This window comes from Molothrus ater, chromosome 2, assembly GCF_012460135.2.
Source record: "Molothrus ater isolate BHLD 08-10-18 breed brown headed cowbird chromosome 2, BPBGC_Mater_1.1, whole genome shotgun sequence".
Taxonomy (NCBI): domain Eukaryota; kingdom Metazoa; phylum Chordata; class Aves; order Passeriformes; family Icteridae; genus Molothrus; species Molothrus ater.
Genome location: NC_050479.2, coordinates 41,967,925 through 41,986,007, shown reverse-complemented (window position 1 = coordinate 41,986,007; position 18,083 = coordinate 41,967,925). Strand labels below are relative to the sequence as shown.

The 18,083-nt window shown below is 39.0% G+C and overlaps 1 protein-coding gene across 1 annotated transcript in view; it reads left to right on the top strand.

The window, feature by feature from the left end:
• GPC6 (glypican 6) overlaps window positions 1-18,083 on the top strand; it is a 722,602-nt gene that overhangs the window by 649,595 nt on the left and 54,924 nt on the right. Inside the window, exons 5-7 of the mRNA XM_054518587.1 lie at window positions 568-698; window positions 8,469-8,612; window positions 12,859-12,888. Of these exons, the coding sequence (XP_054374562.1) occupies window positions 568-698; window positions 8,469-8,612; window positions 12,859-12,888 (305 nt within the window). The remainder of the gene's footprint in view (window positions 1-567; window positions 699-8,468; window positions 8,613-12,858; window positions 12,889-18,083) is intronic.

Here is an 18,083-nt window from a genome sequence, read left to right as displayed (position 1 = left end):
GCCATGTTTTGAAAATGTAGCAAGGCAAACATGGTTTATACCTATATACTATGGCAGAAATCCAATATTCATCTGCTGTTCATATTGCAAGAAAATGAGATCATTAAGGTCAGAAAGAACAGCTGCTTTAATTATAACACCCCAATAGATCATATCAAAATTTTCATCATCTCACACAAATTCTAAGAACATACCCCAAGGATTCATTTCTATCATCCTGCTTTTTCTTGGGAAGGAGATTACATAAGTACACTCCAAAGCACTGGCTGCTTCAAGAAGCTGTGTAAAATAATTTTACCCCAAGCTTGATAATGCTATGGCAACTAATATTAATCTAACTTTTAAAGTCTTTACTCCTTTTTCTTTCTGTGGTGGCAGCAGTAGGGGAAGGTATTTTTGACAGCTGGGAAGCTGCCCTGCAGGCTTCACAGTGCTGCTGCCACACATTGCCCCAGACTCCTGCTGAGAAGTGCTCAGTATCCGCACCTACAGCTGGCAGTGCTGCTCTGCCTGAGGACCCCAAAGGTATCCCTTCTTTAAGGGAATGGCTGCTTTGTGTTTTAACAGATGCTATGCTTCTGGTAGCGGAGAGATTAGAGGGACCATTCAACATTGAATCAGTCATGGATCCTATTGATGTCAAGATTTCTGAAGCCATCATGAACATGCAAGAGAACAGCATGCAGGTGTCAGCAAAGGTACTGTGTCAGTCGTGCCTTCTCTGTTATTGAATGTCACAAGTGGGGGGAAAAACATTTCCACCAATTTTTCTGTCTAGACTTTAAGAAGGATTGTCCAGACCACCAGAAATTAGTTTTGATTGTTCAACAGTTCACCAGACTGGCTTTGAATTCCTTGTTAAACTAGTTAAAAAGCTTGAATTTTTCAAAAGGAAGTGGAAGGGAGAAAGCTACCATTTATTAAACTTCAAAGTAATAGCTGTAAGAGATTTAAGGAAAATAGACAGTTCTGAAAGCCAGTGGTAACTCTGTAAGCATTATCCTGCGGAGTATATTTGGTAACTTCCACTCGTGTCTCATCTGTGATTCTCCATATTAACTTCCAAACACATTTTGATTTATCTAGGTCAGACTGAGCACAATGTGTTTGAGGTGAATACACAAAATGTTCCATTTGACCTCCTTTAATAGCCACTCTAGGGAAATACTACATTGGCTGGTCTCTGATTACCAGACCTCAGTTTGATAGAGTTTTGTCTGGATTCTGACACAAAGATAAACAGAGCTAATGATACCGGCTGCCTCCTTTCCATTTTTAATATGTGTGTGTACACACAGGTCACCACCACCTCCGAACCCCCTGTTAATAAGATCCTTCAAATTCAGTAGCAGGTGCTGTTGAGCCAATAGTCAACAATTAATGGCTTTGCCTTAATATTCATCAGTGTACTGTGGTTGAAATTCTAAAGTCAAAAGTTCGCCAAGCTATCTGCATTAGGAGCTTCTACCTCCCATTTAACTCCCAGCAGTCAGTCAGTCAGGTGAACTGACTGACCAGTCAGGTGCTGACAGCACCAGTCAGGTGCTGGCCAGATTGCCATCTAAGTCAGTGATTTTCCATTGCTTGGAAGGAAGCTGTTGTAGCTGGGGAAAAAAAAAAAGTGGGGACAAAAAGCAGGAGCCTGAGGTTTACATTCTTCCTGTCAACCCAAAATTAGATGCTTTTTATGGCCCCAGTGCTGCAGGTTGCTAAGAGTTTCCTTCAATATGCCTTTTGCTTTCAACCTACATGAAGTTCCTTGGATTTTAAAAGCAGTCTACATCCTGCAGGATGAGACTTTATTCTGGCACCAGTCATCAAGGTGTTTAACAGCCAAATTCTCTCAAATATTTTGGGAATTAAAGGTCAGCTTCAGCAAACTCAGCTCTTACCTCAAAAAAGAAACAAAAAATATTTTCACTTAAAACTCACCCCAGGTCCAGGTGTATTTTGTTTTCCTTTTTACTTTTGATTTTCCTTTTACTTTTTACTGTTTGGTTTTCACAGTTTTTCCATTAGCTGGAAAGCTACATCCCCTGCAAGAATCCAGTGATGTTTTGACATGAGCTCATCTCACTATTTGTTCATAGCAGAGCAGACTGTTTCTCCTGTCCCTCACAAATATTTTATTTGCTGTAAAGATTAATAGCAATGCCATTTGCAATGCAATAGTTTTTCCTCTAAGAGAAACCTTAGATAATATTTTTTTAATCTTGTAGAACAGAAAAGAAATTATATCAGCAAAATTTATTTCATTATATTTTCATAGATAATAGAGCTGTCTATCCTTGAGGGACCTTTGTATGTTCTCTGTAGATGATTATTCCTGTGAAATGTGATTTTCTTGATCTCCTAGGTTACAGCCATCTTTTTTCATGTAACATGGAAATGCTTTACCCTTTTATAAAAAGGCAAAGGCTTTGGGTATAGTGCTGTCCTCTTCTATGCCAGGTCAGACTTGCAAAGATGATATACAAGCAGACTTTGATCCATCTTCTGTCATCTAATTTTTCCCCCTTATACAAACTGACCACTTAGAGCTTCAGGGGAAATGACAGACACCTCACGAGATGTAGTGGGGTGCACGGAATGCAACTGCAAACCTAATGTGGGAGAAAAACCACTCTCATCGATTAATCTGAGATGCCACTCAGAAAGCTTCAAGCAGTGTGTTGGAATCATGATCTTTTGTATTTTCTCATTCTTCAGACAATTTTGTACCTTTTATTCGACTGTACCTACTGAAAAATGTGGTGACTAGGAATCATAGCTATTTTTCCACAAGTCAGTCAGTGCCTTTTTACAGTGGAAAAATGATGATGCACTAATAATTTTATGCCTGCAACACCCACACGTAGATTGTTTTTCACCACTTCATGAAGCTTTTTCAATCTAAAAATCTGGTTGAGTCTGGGGGAAGAATCTATGCTGTATTCAGTAGATATTTCTGCCATGTTATATAATGTTGTTTTTTCTTTTAAAAGGAGTTTAAAATATGAAAACAAAATATTTCTTCTCAAGGAGCTCTCAATTACTTCATCCTCTTTGTAGGCAGAAGACCCATTTATTTAATCCAAAATCCAGCGTTCCTGTTTCATATAGTGATATAAAATTGCCCTATTCCAAAAGCCCAAGAAAAAGCCAATGACTTAACAATTAATCAGTGCAGAAAGTCAAGGCTTATTGCTTGAGTTCACTCCTTGTCTTTCATTTCCTTAGAAGACACAAACCCTCTGTCTTCCTCTTTTGATAGGTGCGCATCAATAGTGAGACAGAGAATTAAAGAGATACCACATGTACCTCTTCTATCTTTGTCTTGCTGACCAAGGACATTCAGACTCAGACACATTCCAGTATCTCTCACTGCATAAAATGGAGCATCTCTGTTCCTAGGTCATTAGCTTTTCTTGTTTGTGTGATGATTACAGTCAATTCTTCTAGCACATTTCACATTAAACATGTGCTAGTGTTATGTTAAAATCCTCCAATTCATGCTGAGGCTGTAATCTTTCTCTGTTTTCTTAGTCTTTTTCATATTCAGCACTGGCTGTCCAGGAAGTCTGACCACAAATCTCTAGGCTTCTTGGCTGCTCACCTTGCACACCTGTCATGTCCCTTAATGACAGCCACACAAGGTCCTTATTTTGCCTTAGGGAAAGTCCCATTCCTGACAACTGTGACAACTGGAGATGCTTGTCAAAAAAGAGCAGTGGTATAGAAAGTCACACTCCAAGGCTGCTGGAAGGATCTATGTACTCTGAATATGCCCAAACTTTCCCTCCTCTAAGAGAAGACAAGGACTGCTGATCATCAAAACCAGTTTCCATAGATTCGTCATCTAACACTTGCAGCCATTCTTACAGAGTTCCTTCCACAAACCACAGCAGAGAGAGTGCAAAACAATCAGCCTGGGCTGCCTGAGATGCCTCCCAAGACATCAGCACCTTTTAAGAATAGACCTTGCAGGCTGGGTCTACCCAGATTAATGTTCCCTGAAAGTTGCCTCTGGCAGAAGTCATGGTGCAGTAGATTTACCTTGGATTTCTGCTTATAGTAGCTGAGACAGGGTGTCGTCTTTATTGAAATCTGTTTGTAATTCTCCAGTGACACTTTTTTGGTATTTGAACAACATAGTGCCAAATTCAGTGCTCAGCAACATGTTGATTATTTCTCAGGCAAAATTTTTACATTTTGTGCATTGTTTCCCAAGGTTCAGCTCATATCCAAGACTTAGTCATAGCATACATTTACCTTATTCTCATTGTCATTCTCATTCTCCCTGAGGTAATTCAGGTAGTCATATTCAGAGTCATAACATATAAATACTCACTTCAATCTTGGCCAACACAAGCATGTTTTGAGAGCCTTCACAATCTTCCCACAAGGCTGTCAGTACGAACACCTTCGGTTCCTGCTTCAAGTCAAAAAGTAAATGCTACATCTGCTCCATTTTAAAAACATTAATGTTTACTAGTTGATATCTGCAGAGATTGCTCCTTCACAAGTGGAGGAAAACTCAAAAAACAGCACAAAAGATGTTATAACATCCAATTTTTTTCACAATGGAGAAATTTCCTAATCTGGTTGCATCAGCATAATCATGTCTCCATTGCTGCTCAAAAAACAACATATTGAACTATTTTCTGCAACAGTCTAGTCCTATACAAGTATGTTAGACTGCTGAAAGAGTAATTTGGCTGCCATGACAATATTTTTCCACTTTCATATAGTCTATCCCATAAGTGAGTTTCTCCTTAGTAAGTCTTAAATCTACTTTTATCTGAGTTGATGGATGTGCCATTTTAACCTATAAATATATGTTCCTTCTCGGCAATTACTTCAGCTAAATGGATGAATGAGCTCCATGACATAGCAGACTACCTATGCATTATTTATAAGGAGGATATCTTCACAGAACTACATCCAAGGTTCTTCTTAAAATAGTCCACAAGTTTCATACTAAGAAAACTGCTTCATTTATCTGTGTTCTTTCCAGAGCTCTGTGCAGGAAAAATATAATGGCATTTCAGGTAAAAAAATCAATGCTATTCTATTTGAAGAGTCAATGGAGCAGAATCATATAGAGACACTCAACTGGAAACACTGAGCACTAGCACATGGCTAAATAACAGTATGACCCAAGGTTTCACAGAGAACAAAATTCATCTTCTGCAAAAATTCAAAACTTCAAATTCTCCTGGGAAAAGGGCTCTTTTTTCTACAGTATCTACATCCTAGTCCTGAAGTAGATACTTCCATTTAGTCAGCTCAAGAGATGTAATTCTTCACTGGCTCTGTTGACTTGTTCTCACGGCTTGGTTCATATCCCTGACCATAGAGATTTGGTCCATTTGAGCTTTAATGGTAGTTCAGAGGGGAATGGTTTTGTGTTATAAAATCATAACAGGTGTCTTAGATATCCCAGAACATCCCAAATGACTGTAGATGCTGATGAGAGAGAAACAGAAGGAAGTTTTGATCTCCCCTATCTTAGATGTATAGCTTAAATGTAGACACATATATGATGACAACTAAAGTCATCTTTCTAAATTTCAAATGGAATCTATTCTCAAAATTCAGATTAAATGGACTGCACCAATTTTTTAGAGAGTGGGTTTATGCTACCAATTCACAGCATGTGTAATGAAACACCTGAATATATTCCCCAAAATTGTTCAATACCTCTCAGTAGCATTGTAAAAAAAGTATTTCATGTGCTTCTTCTTAGGAAGCATTTGTGAATATCAGTTATCATCTTTACATTTTGTGTTCTGTCAATACCAGGATGCAAATTTTAAAATGTCTCTTTTGCACTCAAAATTCAGTTACTGAATATTGTATCCTTACTGCATTTCTGTTAGGTCATTTAAAAAGCAAGTTATTTCTTTTTCTGTCATGTAAATATTACTGTCTAGTTTCCATCTCTATTATTGTCTGACTGTATGTAAATTTGTTTGTATAAAGCCACTTGCTGAAACTATTTGTATGAAGATAAATGCCACAAAGTCTCTGCTGGGTTCTTTTCAGTACATCATAAGAAAGATGTTATATAAATTATGTAGACTTGCAGTAGCACCACATGGCCATACAAGTAGCTTAACAATCACACACTGGGACTTTTAAGGAGACATTCCCTCACTTTCCTTTCTCCTGAGAATCTGGTTGTATGTTTTGTATAATTGTCACTTGCTTCATAGGAAAATACCCAGTTGCTTAATTGAGTAAATGGGATTTCATAGATATCTAAAAACCATTTATGTTTTCAGTGCATAACTTATCTCGAGTCAGAAGACACTTAAGTAAACTTTTGTAAGTATAATTCACGCTCTTAAAGTACAGATTTCACCCTTTAAATTGTACTACACAATCATGTACAAATCTTGAATATTAATCGTAGTTGAATTTTCTTTATAGAAGAAAAATAAGATTCTTTCCTGATGAAAGGTTTAGAGCTTTACAAGCTAAAATCTTTTTTCTTGGTTGATTAAATTAATTTACTGTCCAATAGTCCTCAGGACTAGGGAGGCTTGAAACTCTTAAAACAGATATTCTCAAACCAGACCAAACATTATTCCACTCATAAATTAAAAATCCCAATGGCCATACAACAGCTGACTTGCTGGACTTTAAGCCAAAGCAGACCTGATGACTGGACATATATTTAGTATTAATCAGCTTATTTCAGCAAACTTTGAATCATTTGGGGCCTCTAAATTAACATCAGGAAACCGAACTGAGAGCCAATTTAATGTATCCTGAGAGAAACAGAAGTTGCACCATGGACTTGGGTCCCTCTCCCATGGGGTGCAGTCCTTCAGGCACAGCCTGCTCCATGTGGGTCCCTTCACAGGGTCACAAGTCCTGCCAGCAAACCTGCTCCAGTGTGTGGGCTCCTCTCTCCACGGGTCTGCAGGACCCTGCCCCAGCACAGGCCTCCCACGGGGTCACAGCATCCTCCCAGGCACACACCTGCCCTGGTGTGGGTGTCCTCCATGGGCTGAGGGTGGATCTCTGTATCCCCAGGGACCTCCATGGGCTGCAGGGACGCAGCTGCCGCACCATGGGCTGGCTGCACCAGGGGCTGCAGGGGAATCTCAGCTCTGGCACCTGCAGCACCTCCTGCCCCTCCTTCTGCACTGACCTTGGTGTCTGCAGAGTTCTTCCTCTCACATGTTCTCACCCTCCTCTTCCCTGGCCACAATTTCATCTGCACAATGACTTTATTTTCCTTCTTAACAATGTTATCACAGAGGCATTACTGTCATTTCTGACTGGCCCAGCCTTGGCCAGCAGAGCTGTGCTGGAGCTGGCTCTCATTGGCTCTGCTGGACATGGGGGAAGCTGCTGCAGCTTCTCACAGAAACCACCCCTGTAGTCCCCCCACTACCAAAACCTGGCCACAGAAACCAACATAGCCACACAAAAAGGAATAATTTGGTCCTACAACCAAAACACAGCATTTGCACAGTTTTCAGCCCCACAAAGCTCATTCAAACAGTCTGTGTATGGCATAAGAGTTTTGTATAATATAACTTATGAGAAATTCCGACATTTAATTCATCTTCTTTTGAATGGAGGCAAAATGTTGAAATAGTCAAAATACAATGGTCACAAAACCAGAAGGGGGATTCTAAAACTGAAAAAGTTGGTGTGAAGGCAAACACTAGGATTCTACTTCATGAGAGCGCTTGAAAATTTTAACTCAGTGATTTTCTACCTTTTTTCAGATGTGCAGCTTGTGTGAAAATGCCTCTGGGAAATATGCTTGATATCCAGTAGCCTTCTGTGTCCTTTAGTACCTACCAGATACACAACATTGAAACTTTTTTCCAGATGGAAGTATATGAAAAATTTCATAACTGCGAACATTATTTTCTATACCCAGAAAACAAACACACTAGCAGAAAATAATTATCACTGTCGCCCACTCAGTCTGCCTCACCCTTCTAGGGAGAGATTGGGAGGGAATAAGAAAGTTATCCAAGTTACAAAACTATTTCATCATTGACTTTTCTCTAAGACTACAAATAAGATTGCAAGGTACAAAGAGCTGTAGGTAGGGATTATGTATGCCCTGTGATTCTGGGTAAATACTGCATTTTAACAAAACTGAAAACAGTTATCAACTATGTCCTGCCACAAAGGACACCCTTTTGTGTATTTCTCTTCCTGGGAAGACAGCAATTAAGATGCTTTCAGATGTTAATTTCTCATAATAATCACCTTCTTAAATTAAGGGGGTTTTAAGGTCCCTATATGTTTCCATACCTTCACCAAGTGATTAATAATGCTAAATTATTAACCTGAGTTTTGATGCAGGCCAAGCACTCAATTCGGTAGTATAAAAATGTCAATTAAGTCTTGTTTTGAGTGTACAAAAAAAATAATAAAGAGGCTACAAAATATCAGCTTTCCTTTTTTTATGATTCTCATTTAACCAACATATAACCAAGAATGTCTTTCTTCAGGTTTTCCAAGGATGTGGCCAACCTAAACCAGCACCTGCCCTGAGATCTTCCCGTTCTGTCCCTGAAAACTTCAATACCCGGTTTAGACCATATATCCCAGAGGAGAGACCTACAACTGCTGCTGGCACAAGTTTGGATAGGCTGGTAAGGCAAAATATATTCCATTTTCAGATTAGTACAAAAGGCTTGACTATATACTAGAAGATGGTCATCTCCTGATTTAATAATTTTATAATCACACTTTATAATTTCTTTGCCAGCTGTTCCAGCATTCAGTAAAGTTTTTTTCTCCACTGGAAACGGTATGGAATTTCATTGTAGGAGAGCAATATGGCTCAGTTTTTATGTGTTAGACTTGTTAGGAGAGAATAAATTCTTTCCTACAGGCCAGAAACCACATAAGCCTTTGCAGGTACTTTGCAGTATAAATTATGTATCAAAAGTCATCTACAAGAGTATTTTATATTTTTTGTCTTATAAAAAAAGTCATGTATTAAGGCCATTTTTATCACCTAGTTCTTTAACTTACACCCTTCCAAAGGCACCTCAATTTGTTTCACTTCTTTACTTAATTATAAAATTACCACTGCTTTATTTCCATCCATCTCAACAATTGACTTAATCAGTTAAAACCTCAGTGATCGTTAATCTTGCTTTACTTATTCAATCATTTTGGAAAAACAATACTTCAACATAAGATTATTTTCTTTACAACCAATCATTGGATTCACATTTCAGACTTCAATGTTCCTGCTATTTATACATCTATAGATTTATAGAGGGATAATTAGTACCATCCCAGAAATCTGTAGGTAAAACCGATGAGCAAAACTGAAGAGCTTCTGATTTAAAAAAGGCTGTACCACATGCCCTCCTCAGCTGATTGCTGCACACTTGCAGAGCACTGGTCTGTCTTGCCAAAGAGAGCACCCAAATTTACCAATGCAAATGAAGACCCAGGTATCTTCTTGACGCCGCCATTTATCAAATTCATGGGATGTCACAGTAGTTCTTCCCAGTCCCAAGTCTTTCCAATCACTTCTGTCTATGTTGTACTCTATGTACTCTATTCTGTCCATTTTCATGGCAACCCAATAGGAAAATAACATGCCATTTCTAATCAAGACTTGGGATTACCCTGCAGCAAAAAGCAACATTTGTTAGTTCTCTGCACTTCTGGAAATACTGTAGCCTGGTTATACTAAAAGGAGAAACAGAGAAGATGCTTACATCCATTGTAGATCCAACCACAGCAGGATCATAGTGCAGTGCAACATCTCAGGCTAAAAATCTGACTAGCAATACTCAATCTATATTAGACAGAATCTTAATTTTACCCATTCACTTTAGATTCAGAGAACCAGTCCTTCTGCATTGCTTGGAGCAGAGGCCTGGATCTTAATGTAGAATTGGCCAAGGTGAAGTGAAAGGTCACCAAAGCCTTTAGGTTTCAATCATGCTTTGTCTAATCTTAAGGTTGCAAACAGCTGAAATGGGAGAAAGAGCATAAAAAGGAAGGGGCTGGAAGCACAGCTCAGCTTGGATTAGTCTGATGATGTAAAAACAGTTCAAGCATTTTTGTAATGAATAAGGAAGGTTTAAGATGCATTACATATTGACATAAGAAGATACTTCTGAACACATTAATATCCTTTTTAAGATACTAACTTGCAAAATACTGAACAGCACACTGAATAAAGCAGAGATGTGTCCTATGCTGCCAGCCTTTAAAGGCTGAAATTAATGAAAGTTGCCAATACAGATAATTCTTTATGACTTCTAGACTTTAAAAGGGGAACTTATCTCCATATGATTTAACTAGTCTTGTTCATGCATTATTTCAGGAAAAAAAAACAAGGAGTTCAGCATTGCTGCTGTTCATTTAAAAAATGTTCAAATCAAATTCCTATTTCCTGTTCTTGCTGGTGGTATCTAAAATAATTACTATTTATGGTCTGTTAATGATGAGTGCTGGTATCAAATCCATCTTGAAATGTCAGTGATGAATGTGTTGTCTCCTTCTGGGCTGGGACCAGCCATCTCTCAATTCAGAGATGGCTGCTGATCTCAGTAGAGCTAGGAAAGGTAGTTTATGTGGATTAGAGCAGACGGCCTTATTTCAGAGCTGTAATCCCTTAGCAGCTCTCAGGAAAGGTCACTGCCTGCTTCTCACACCATCTTGGGTAATTTTATCCAGAAGGATATAAATGCTACACTCCTGCCTCGCAGAAACACTATTTAACCTGTGTTGGAACCTCAGCTTTCCATGTGCTGAATCATTCCCTGAATGACATATCTCTCTTCACTAACTGTAGCCAGGGCTTGGAGGACCAGCTTCATTTGGATACTCCTAATCCTTGCATTGTCAACAGGGTGTAAGGAGGATCCCATGCACAGCAGTTTTCTCCTCTACCCACTGATCATTTGCTGTTGCTTACTTCATATAAATACACTGCAATATTATTACTTTGATGGTATTTTCAAACACTTAAAGACCATTTTGATTGTTACAGGTATAAGAAACAAGTTTTTTCTTGTGATTCAGAAGACTGTTCAGTGTTACTTTAATGCTTTTAGAAGTCTGTTCTGGAGTGTGTATTCATGAAACACTGTCAGACCACTTGACTTTAAACTGTCAACATAAAGTCCAAACATACAGTTAAAAAAACCTCAAAAGAAGTGACAAACTATTCTGCTTTCATCTGTCTTTGACAGCACAAGAAACCAAGTTTAGAAAATATTTCCTCTGCATCTCAATATTATACAAACATGCAGCATATCTGAACTGAATTCTGTTTTAGCCCCGCTCATATCTCCTTATAAGCTTATAAGCTTAATTCAGTTGGGCATATTTTATCAGGTAGGTTGCACAAAGCATCCCTCATAAGAAGCCTACACTGAAACCACCAGGTACTCAGCCCATCTGAAAAAGTGCTCCTTCATCCTTGCCTGAGCTCATGCTATTAACCCAGCTATTCCATTTCAAAAGGAGGGAAAGTGATTTCTCTTTGTTATTGTCATAGCTGTAACAAATAAGGCTTAACAAATAAGAAATAGATCAAAATTAATTTTAAGAAATGTGGAAAAATCGAAATATCCCCCAAAAGCTGTGATATATGTGGTTTTAAAGTATCTGATGTATTTAGGAAGCTATGTAGAGCTTGGGAGACTTGTCTCAGCATGGATGAAAAGCAGCATCTGAGACATCCTAGAGTATCTGAAATATGGGACCAGCAGGGGACTCAAGGAGACCAGCACACTTCTGGAGCAGCAGAGGGGAGCTGGCTTGAATATACTGCAGAAGCAATTCAAGACACTTATGCTCTGACAATTCAGTGACATCTTCACAGCACTGGGCCTAAAGTCAGGCTCTTTCAGAAGCCAATGGAGAGAGACACACATCTTTGGAGAGTGATTCACCCCATCTGTCACTGACCTCTCTCAAAGACTGGGAAATAAAAGACTCAGTTGGAATATGCACATGTAGATAGACAAGACTGAAATACCTCGGAGTATTTGAGTCATCTAACTGAGCAGGAAGCTAGAACAGTAATTTGAGATGCTTATGCTCCCCTGGATTGGCATCTGAAGTCTGGATAGAACACCCTAGAGGATGTTCACTATGAGGCATCCAAGTGGGAGAGCAGAACTGAGCCCCAGCTTTCTCTGCAGGTTGCACCCTGTGAAATTCAGCTACATAAACATAGTCACCTAATGCTCTTTGAGATGCCTGTGCTCTCCAAGACATCCAAAGGTGAAAGCAAGGTTACAGGAGACCAGGTTGGAAGTTAAATGGAATATCTCAGAGGTGCTAAATAGACTTGCTCTGCCTACATTTCAATAGCTGTATTCCACCTTATACTGGCTGTAACAGCAGCAAAAATGAGGACTTTTCTGATTCAGTGTAGAATTCCATAGTGCAGATACTTAGAACCAGCTGCCTTGATTTGAGTCCAGATGACTGTCATTTTGACTGTTGACAGAGAGAAACAAAGGCCTTAGTTCTGTTATCTAAGCATGGGTTTAGGCAACTGATTTGAGATCACATATTTCTAAAGCACAATTCATCTCCTCCTAAAGTATACATTTGAACAGCTCAGAGAAATCTTTCCTTATCCCTGTATTAAAAAGTGCCAAAAAGTGACAATCTCAGTCCAGGCATCTAGCAAGTATACCTGAAGATCACTAAATTCTTTAAATTGTCAAAAATTACATAATTTTAACACCTGATTCTGTAGAGCATAATCTAAAGTTTCTCATTTAAAATCAACTGCTTATAAAGACTCGTTATCTTCTCTGTGGTTGCCTGTTTGGTATAACCTGTGGTTTATTTTGTTTTGTTCTGTTTTGTTTTTCTGTTCCCTGAATCTGTTTCCCTCTTGCTTCCCAGAGGACTATCTGGAGGACAATGCAACATGGTGTAAGCTTTGGTATTCTTATTCTTCACTTCATTCCCATTTGTCTTTGTACAATGATGGACAAAACACTTGTTTAAGTTTCATCTTCACCATCTTTACTTTGTGTGTTTGTCTTGTAGGCTAAAATACTAGCAGTTCTTTCTGTAATTTTGCATTCTAATTTCATTTTGCCGAGTGCCCAGAGCTGCTGCTGCCTTCCAGTGTTTTTCTCTCACCTCAAGGATGATGCCTCCTCCCCAGAAAGGAGCCATGTATTCCTCCAGTGAACTAAAAACTGGTGTAAGCATCCCCATAGCCTCAAACCCCACAAGGGCATGTAGAGCAATGCAGACACTGCAGTAGCATTCAGCTCTGAGTCCTGTGCTTGGAGCAAGGAAATGAGCTCCCAGGCCTTCCTGGGCTCTCTCCCTGAAAATGCCCCTGTCTTACTGGCCAATCTCCTCATGCTTTACAGCTTCATAAGTTTTTGTGGCTGTTAGAGGTCCCCAGTTCCAGACAGAAAAGCCTTCCTCAGCAGAGCTCATTCAGCACAGCCCAAGGGGAAGGCGCGGATTTGCATTTAGCATGGACTTAATAGTCCAGCTTCTTAGCAGGACTAATTAGTCTACAGAGAGCACCATGCTGATACAGCCATGCTGCTTCCTATGTTTGAGCTGTCCCCAGTCCCTCTGTATCCACCACATCACTGTACAGCAGTGCTGTCTTAATTCAGCTGGAATTTCTCCCGAGAACATACTGCAGCCTGACCTGGCTGGACGTGTATAAAATAATTCCACATTTTCTTTCACGAGGACACGGAAGTTTTCTTGATTTTTCACCAGGGAGTTGATGCACTCTTAAACATATAATACATAATGCACATGCATACTGTGGAGACAGGCAACTGAGAAATTGGCTGTGGCATACATGGGTGATTTGCATGCACACACAGTACAGTGGCTGCATAGATTAGTGGATGAGCATGCACCCCATCTGAGAAAGAGCACCTTTTATGCTCTTTACCCTGGGGAGGGGAATATACTGTGTCACACTTTGTGAGAAAATGTCCTTTTAGAGTCCCTTCTGATTTCCTTAAAGTAAAAGCAGATAAAGTCTCAATTGCCACGAGGAAGATACCCTGAACTACCCTTTTTAGGAATAAATTCTGATGTACTTTGAGTCTCTTTTTAACTTTTTTATTCCACTGTGCTATGGTTTTTGTTACAGTGAAAAAATGTGATGTAATCTAACAAATCAGTTGTGAGCAACCTTTTCCCACTGCTCCAAAACTTTATGAAATAGAAAATATTACTTAAAAATACATAATCTGCTTTGCATTTTAACTATAAAAGACTAAAAGTAACAGCACTGTAGACAAATCAGACATTGATCTGAATTGGCCAGGGAATCCTGTAGGGAATTCCTAAAAGTGAAATTTCATTTCAGTTTTGTTAGACTCTGTTTGGTCCACAGTCTTGAACCGTTAAATATATGCCATGATAGCACAATTTTCCTGGGATAGGATGTTTAGCCTCAAGATTTTTTTTCCTCAAAAGACCCTAGAATAAAATCCAGAAGGTATAAGTCTTAAAGGGTTTAAAGTTCTGAGGTTAATTTTCCAAGTATCATCTGCATACTGAGGCCATGAGATACAAACAGTGAGCCTGTACAATACATCATAACTCTGGAGTTTTGGGTCACACTCTTAAGGCTGAAGATGACAGGCTCACACAAGTGTTTTAGAAGCCTAATGGCTTCCCACAGGCTACTATCCCAAAACCCTTAGACGCTGTGCTGTTGGATTTGATAACCCTGCGTGATGTTAATCAGCAGATGATTCCTGAAGTGTACAGCTCCTCCAGTTTTACATTTTGCATGTTTAGACAGAGTCCTGTTTCTTATTAGCTGTTTGGATGCAATATGCAAAAGGAATAAATATGTTTTACCACATTCATTGTGGTCATTTGGTGTTAGATTTAGGCTTTGATTGATTCTGCAAAATAAGTGTTTGCTTAATATCAAGTTTTGCTTCATCTCAGTTTCTGTCTTGCAGCAATATCTAAGTTTAAATCTGTGCAATCATTTTTTTCCCTCATGGTTAATACCAGTTCCAGGTGGCAAAGGTGGATGAATGATTGTGGTTGTCAGAACCCTCCTGGGAGACCTGACAGAGTCCTGTTTTTAAAAATGGTGATATTATTCCGTCCCCCAGGTGAATGGCTGTGCATGCTGCTGTATCCGACACATTGCATTCCGAACGTGCGTGAGGTGGTTGCTAAGACAGAGCTTTGTTACAGTGGTTGCCTCTGTCCTCAGGTGGAATGGGTCTGCCTGCTGCTCAGACCCTGACCAGCATGGGCAAGGAAAGGCCATCCCCAACAGTGACAGGATCCACAGATGTCTACATTAATTAGTTATCAAAGAAAATTCACTAATCTTGACTGCCAGGCAGTTTCTATCTTGCCTGAAGAGTGTTGTCTCATGGAACACAGTGCTTGCATGATCATCTTCTAAAATGGACTTTTTAGTACTCGTTGAACTTCCTTTACCTGATGGGTATGAAGACCCTTTGGGAGTCACCGTCTCATTTCCAGGAAAGTCATAGGGGGTGTGAATGGTACTATGTATCACCATAGTTAGAGAGGTGAGGAATAAAAAACCTGTAGATAAAATCCACTCCTAATCACCAGACTTTCAGCAAACAGTAAGATGAAGAAATGGCACAGTTATGGGTCTTCACTTGCTGTACATTGAAAAACTACTATGTGATTGCTGAACTTGGTGTTAGGGTAAAGAAAAGTAAGATATCTAGGCTAAAGTTTGAACATCTGCGCCATATCAAACCAGATTAACATGAAGTGGGATTTATTTGTCCTAGCTTTTCATGTTTCTAGTGTTACAATTGAAGTCTGAGCTATCACTTCATTCCTTTACTAATGATAGAGATAGTACCTCCAGAGCTTGCTACAAATACTCATTTGGAGAAGACAAGAATCTGAATTACCCCCTTCTCCCCGCTGAGGATAAATAAAATTGGGATGATTAATTCAGAGATGCAGTTTGTAGATGTCTAAATGTGACCATAAATCTTGGGGTTGGAGCTAGGCTCTATGAATCAGGTGTGCACAAAGGAGATTTTGGGCTGTAAGATATATTGATACATAGCTCTTATCATACTGCTAATCATACTCATTGCCATGGTATCATCAGGTACCTAGAAGGATAGCTAGACTCAAATGAAAATTGTCAATTTGAAGGCTGCACAACTTCTATTGAATGGAAATTTCACCTTGTAAATCTGGATTGAAATCTACTTCCTTCCATTTGACATTTTAGCTTCTACTCAGTAAAGACATGGGATTTTTTCTAATATACAGAAAGTTTATATTGCCAGCCTCTGGAAGAATAATCTGAGCAGGAAATACATTTGCACTGCTCTTTCAGCTGGAAGACAGATCACATTTCATTTCACGTGTCTGTGCAGAAGGAAAAGTCAATTCTTAATGTTCTTGTTCATGATAAAGATAGAACTATATATATCTTCTGCATTTCATGTTTTGATATCACATTAGGAAAAAAATATGGTTTAAAAATTAGTAGCAGGGCTTGTGTCCCCACTTGCAGTGCATAAACCATGCTCATTTAGATGCTTCCAAGAAATATCACTGTAGCAGCGACAACTGCCTGCCACCCTGGAAGGTGCTACACTGTACTGAATTCTTGCATTGCTAAAATGAGTGCAGCCAACCAGTTCTAAGTTTTCATAAAAAATGGATTTGTGGTATATCATCTGTTCATCTACCACTAGAGAATTAGAGGGTCCTTTTTTGTGCAAGAGACTAGAGAACATAAAATGTCTTTCTGCAACAAAATCAGTTGTGTACAAGTGTAGATGCCAAGAGAGAAATTAAAACTTTGGTAATTTCTAAATTAGTTGCAAATAGTGAATCTCACTCTACAAAGAAAAATATTTTTTATGCATTGCTGGCAATGAGTGTTCTCCAGCCTTTACAGATTATTTTATTTTGTTAGACTGCAGCACATGGATATATTGTGAACTCATAACAGGAGTGCACAGTGCTGGACTCCACTTGGAACAAATAGTAGGTTACAGCAGACTGAAACTGATTTCCCAAACTAAAGATCTCATATGTTTTTCTTTGATGGCAATAGACAGAAAATGACACTTAATGGACTTTTACATGTATTACAGTGACTAAAAGAAGTAAAATAAGGTTTATCTTCATTACAAATGGTGACCCTTTTGTGACCCTTCTTTAGTCAAAACCAAATATTTTACATTAGGAAAGACTGCCTGTATTTTTTTTTCCTGTTCTTATCATCCTTCAATATTTACCATCCCTCAATCATATCAATGTATCAGTTTAGGTTGGTGGGATAGCAATACAGGATGCTTCAATTATGCAGAGCTTCTATAATGCAGTAAATCTTGAGTGGATAGCTACAGATATTTGATGGCAAAGTCAAGATGATTAATAATACTGGGGAAGAGAAAAGCATCACATCAAATTGTATCCATCATTAACAGAGGACAAGCCTAAGACTGTGTATCTCTGAGCAAACCCAACAGCATTTTCTGGATCCTAGCTCTGGGTGTAGACCCTAGCAACCTCACAGGTCCACATGAGGGCAAAATGAGTAGCTAGATATTTATATTTATGTATTCAGATACTTAGTCAACATGGAAAATGGAAGAATAACTGCAAAACACTTCAAAAGATCCTCTTCTGGATGCTGCCAAGTACTGAGGTACACAGTAACAAAAAACTCCTCCTACAGCATTAGGATTGAGTAGTATGGACTCCTTGCACAGCTGGTTAAGAAAACAGGTATTTTCAGAGGGTAAATCCCGGTCTAAAGTAGATATCTGCCAAAGATTGCATGAATAGCTCTGTGGAAGCACCAATGTTCCTCTATCAGCTATGAAGAACTTTAGTCTTGACAAGATATTTAGGTTAGAGGGCTAAAACTGAGATAATCTAGCTCCTTCTGAGCAGTCAATACCTGACTTCTCCCCAAACAGGCCTACACCAAAGTGAAAGTGACTAAGACTATTAGAATTAAGAACTTAGATGTGGTCAACTGGGGACTCAGTAGAAGCTCACAATTTCACCCTGTTCCAGTAGCTTTGTGATCTGGTGGCAGCAATCATAAATTACCATCATGTACATGTCTTTCTGGTTTTCTTGGGTCTCGC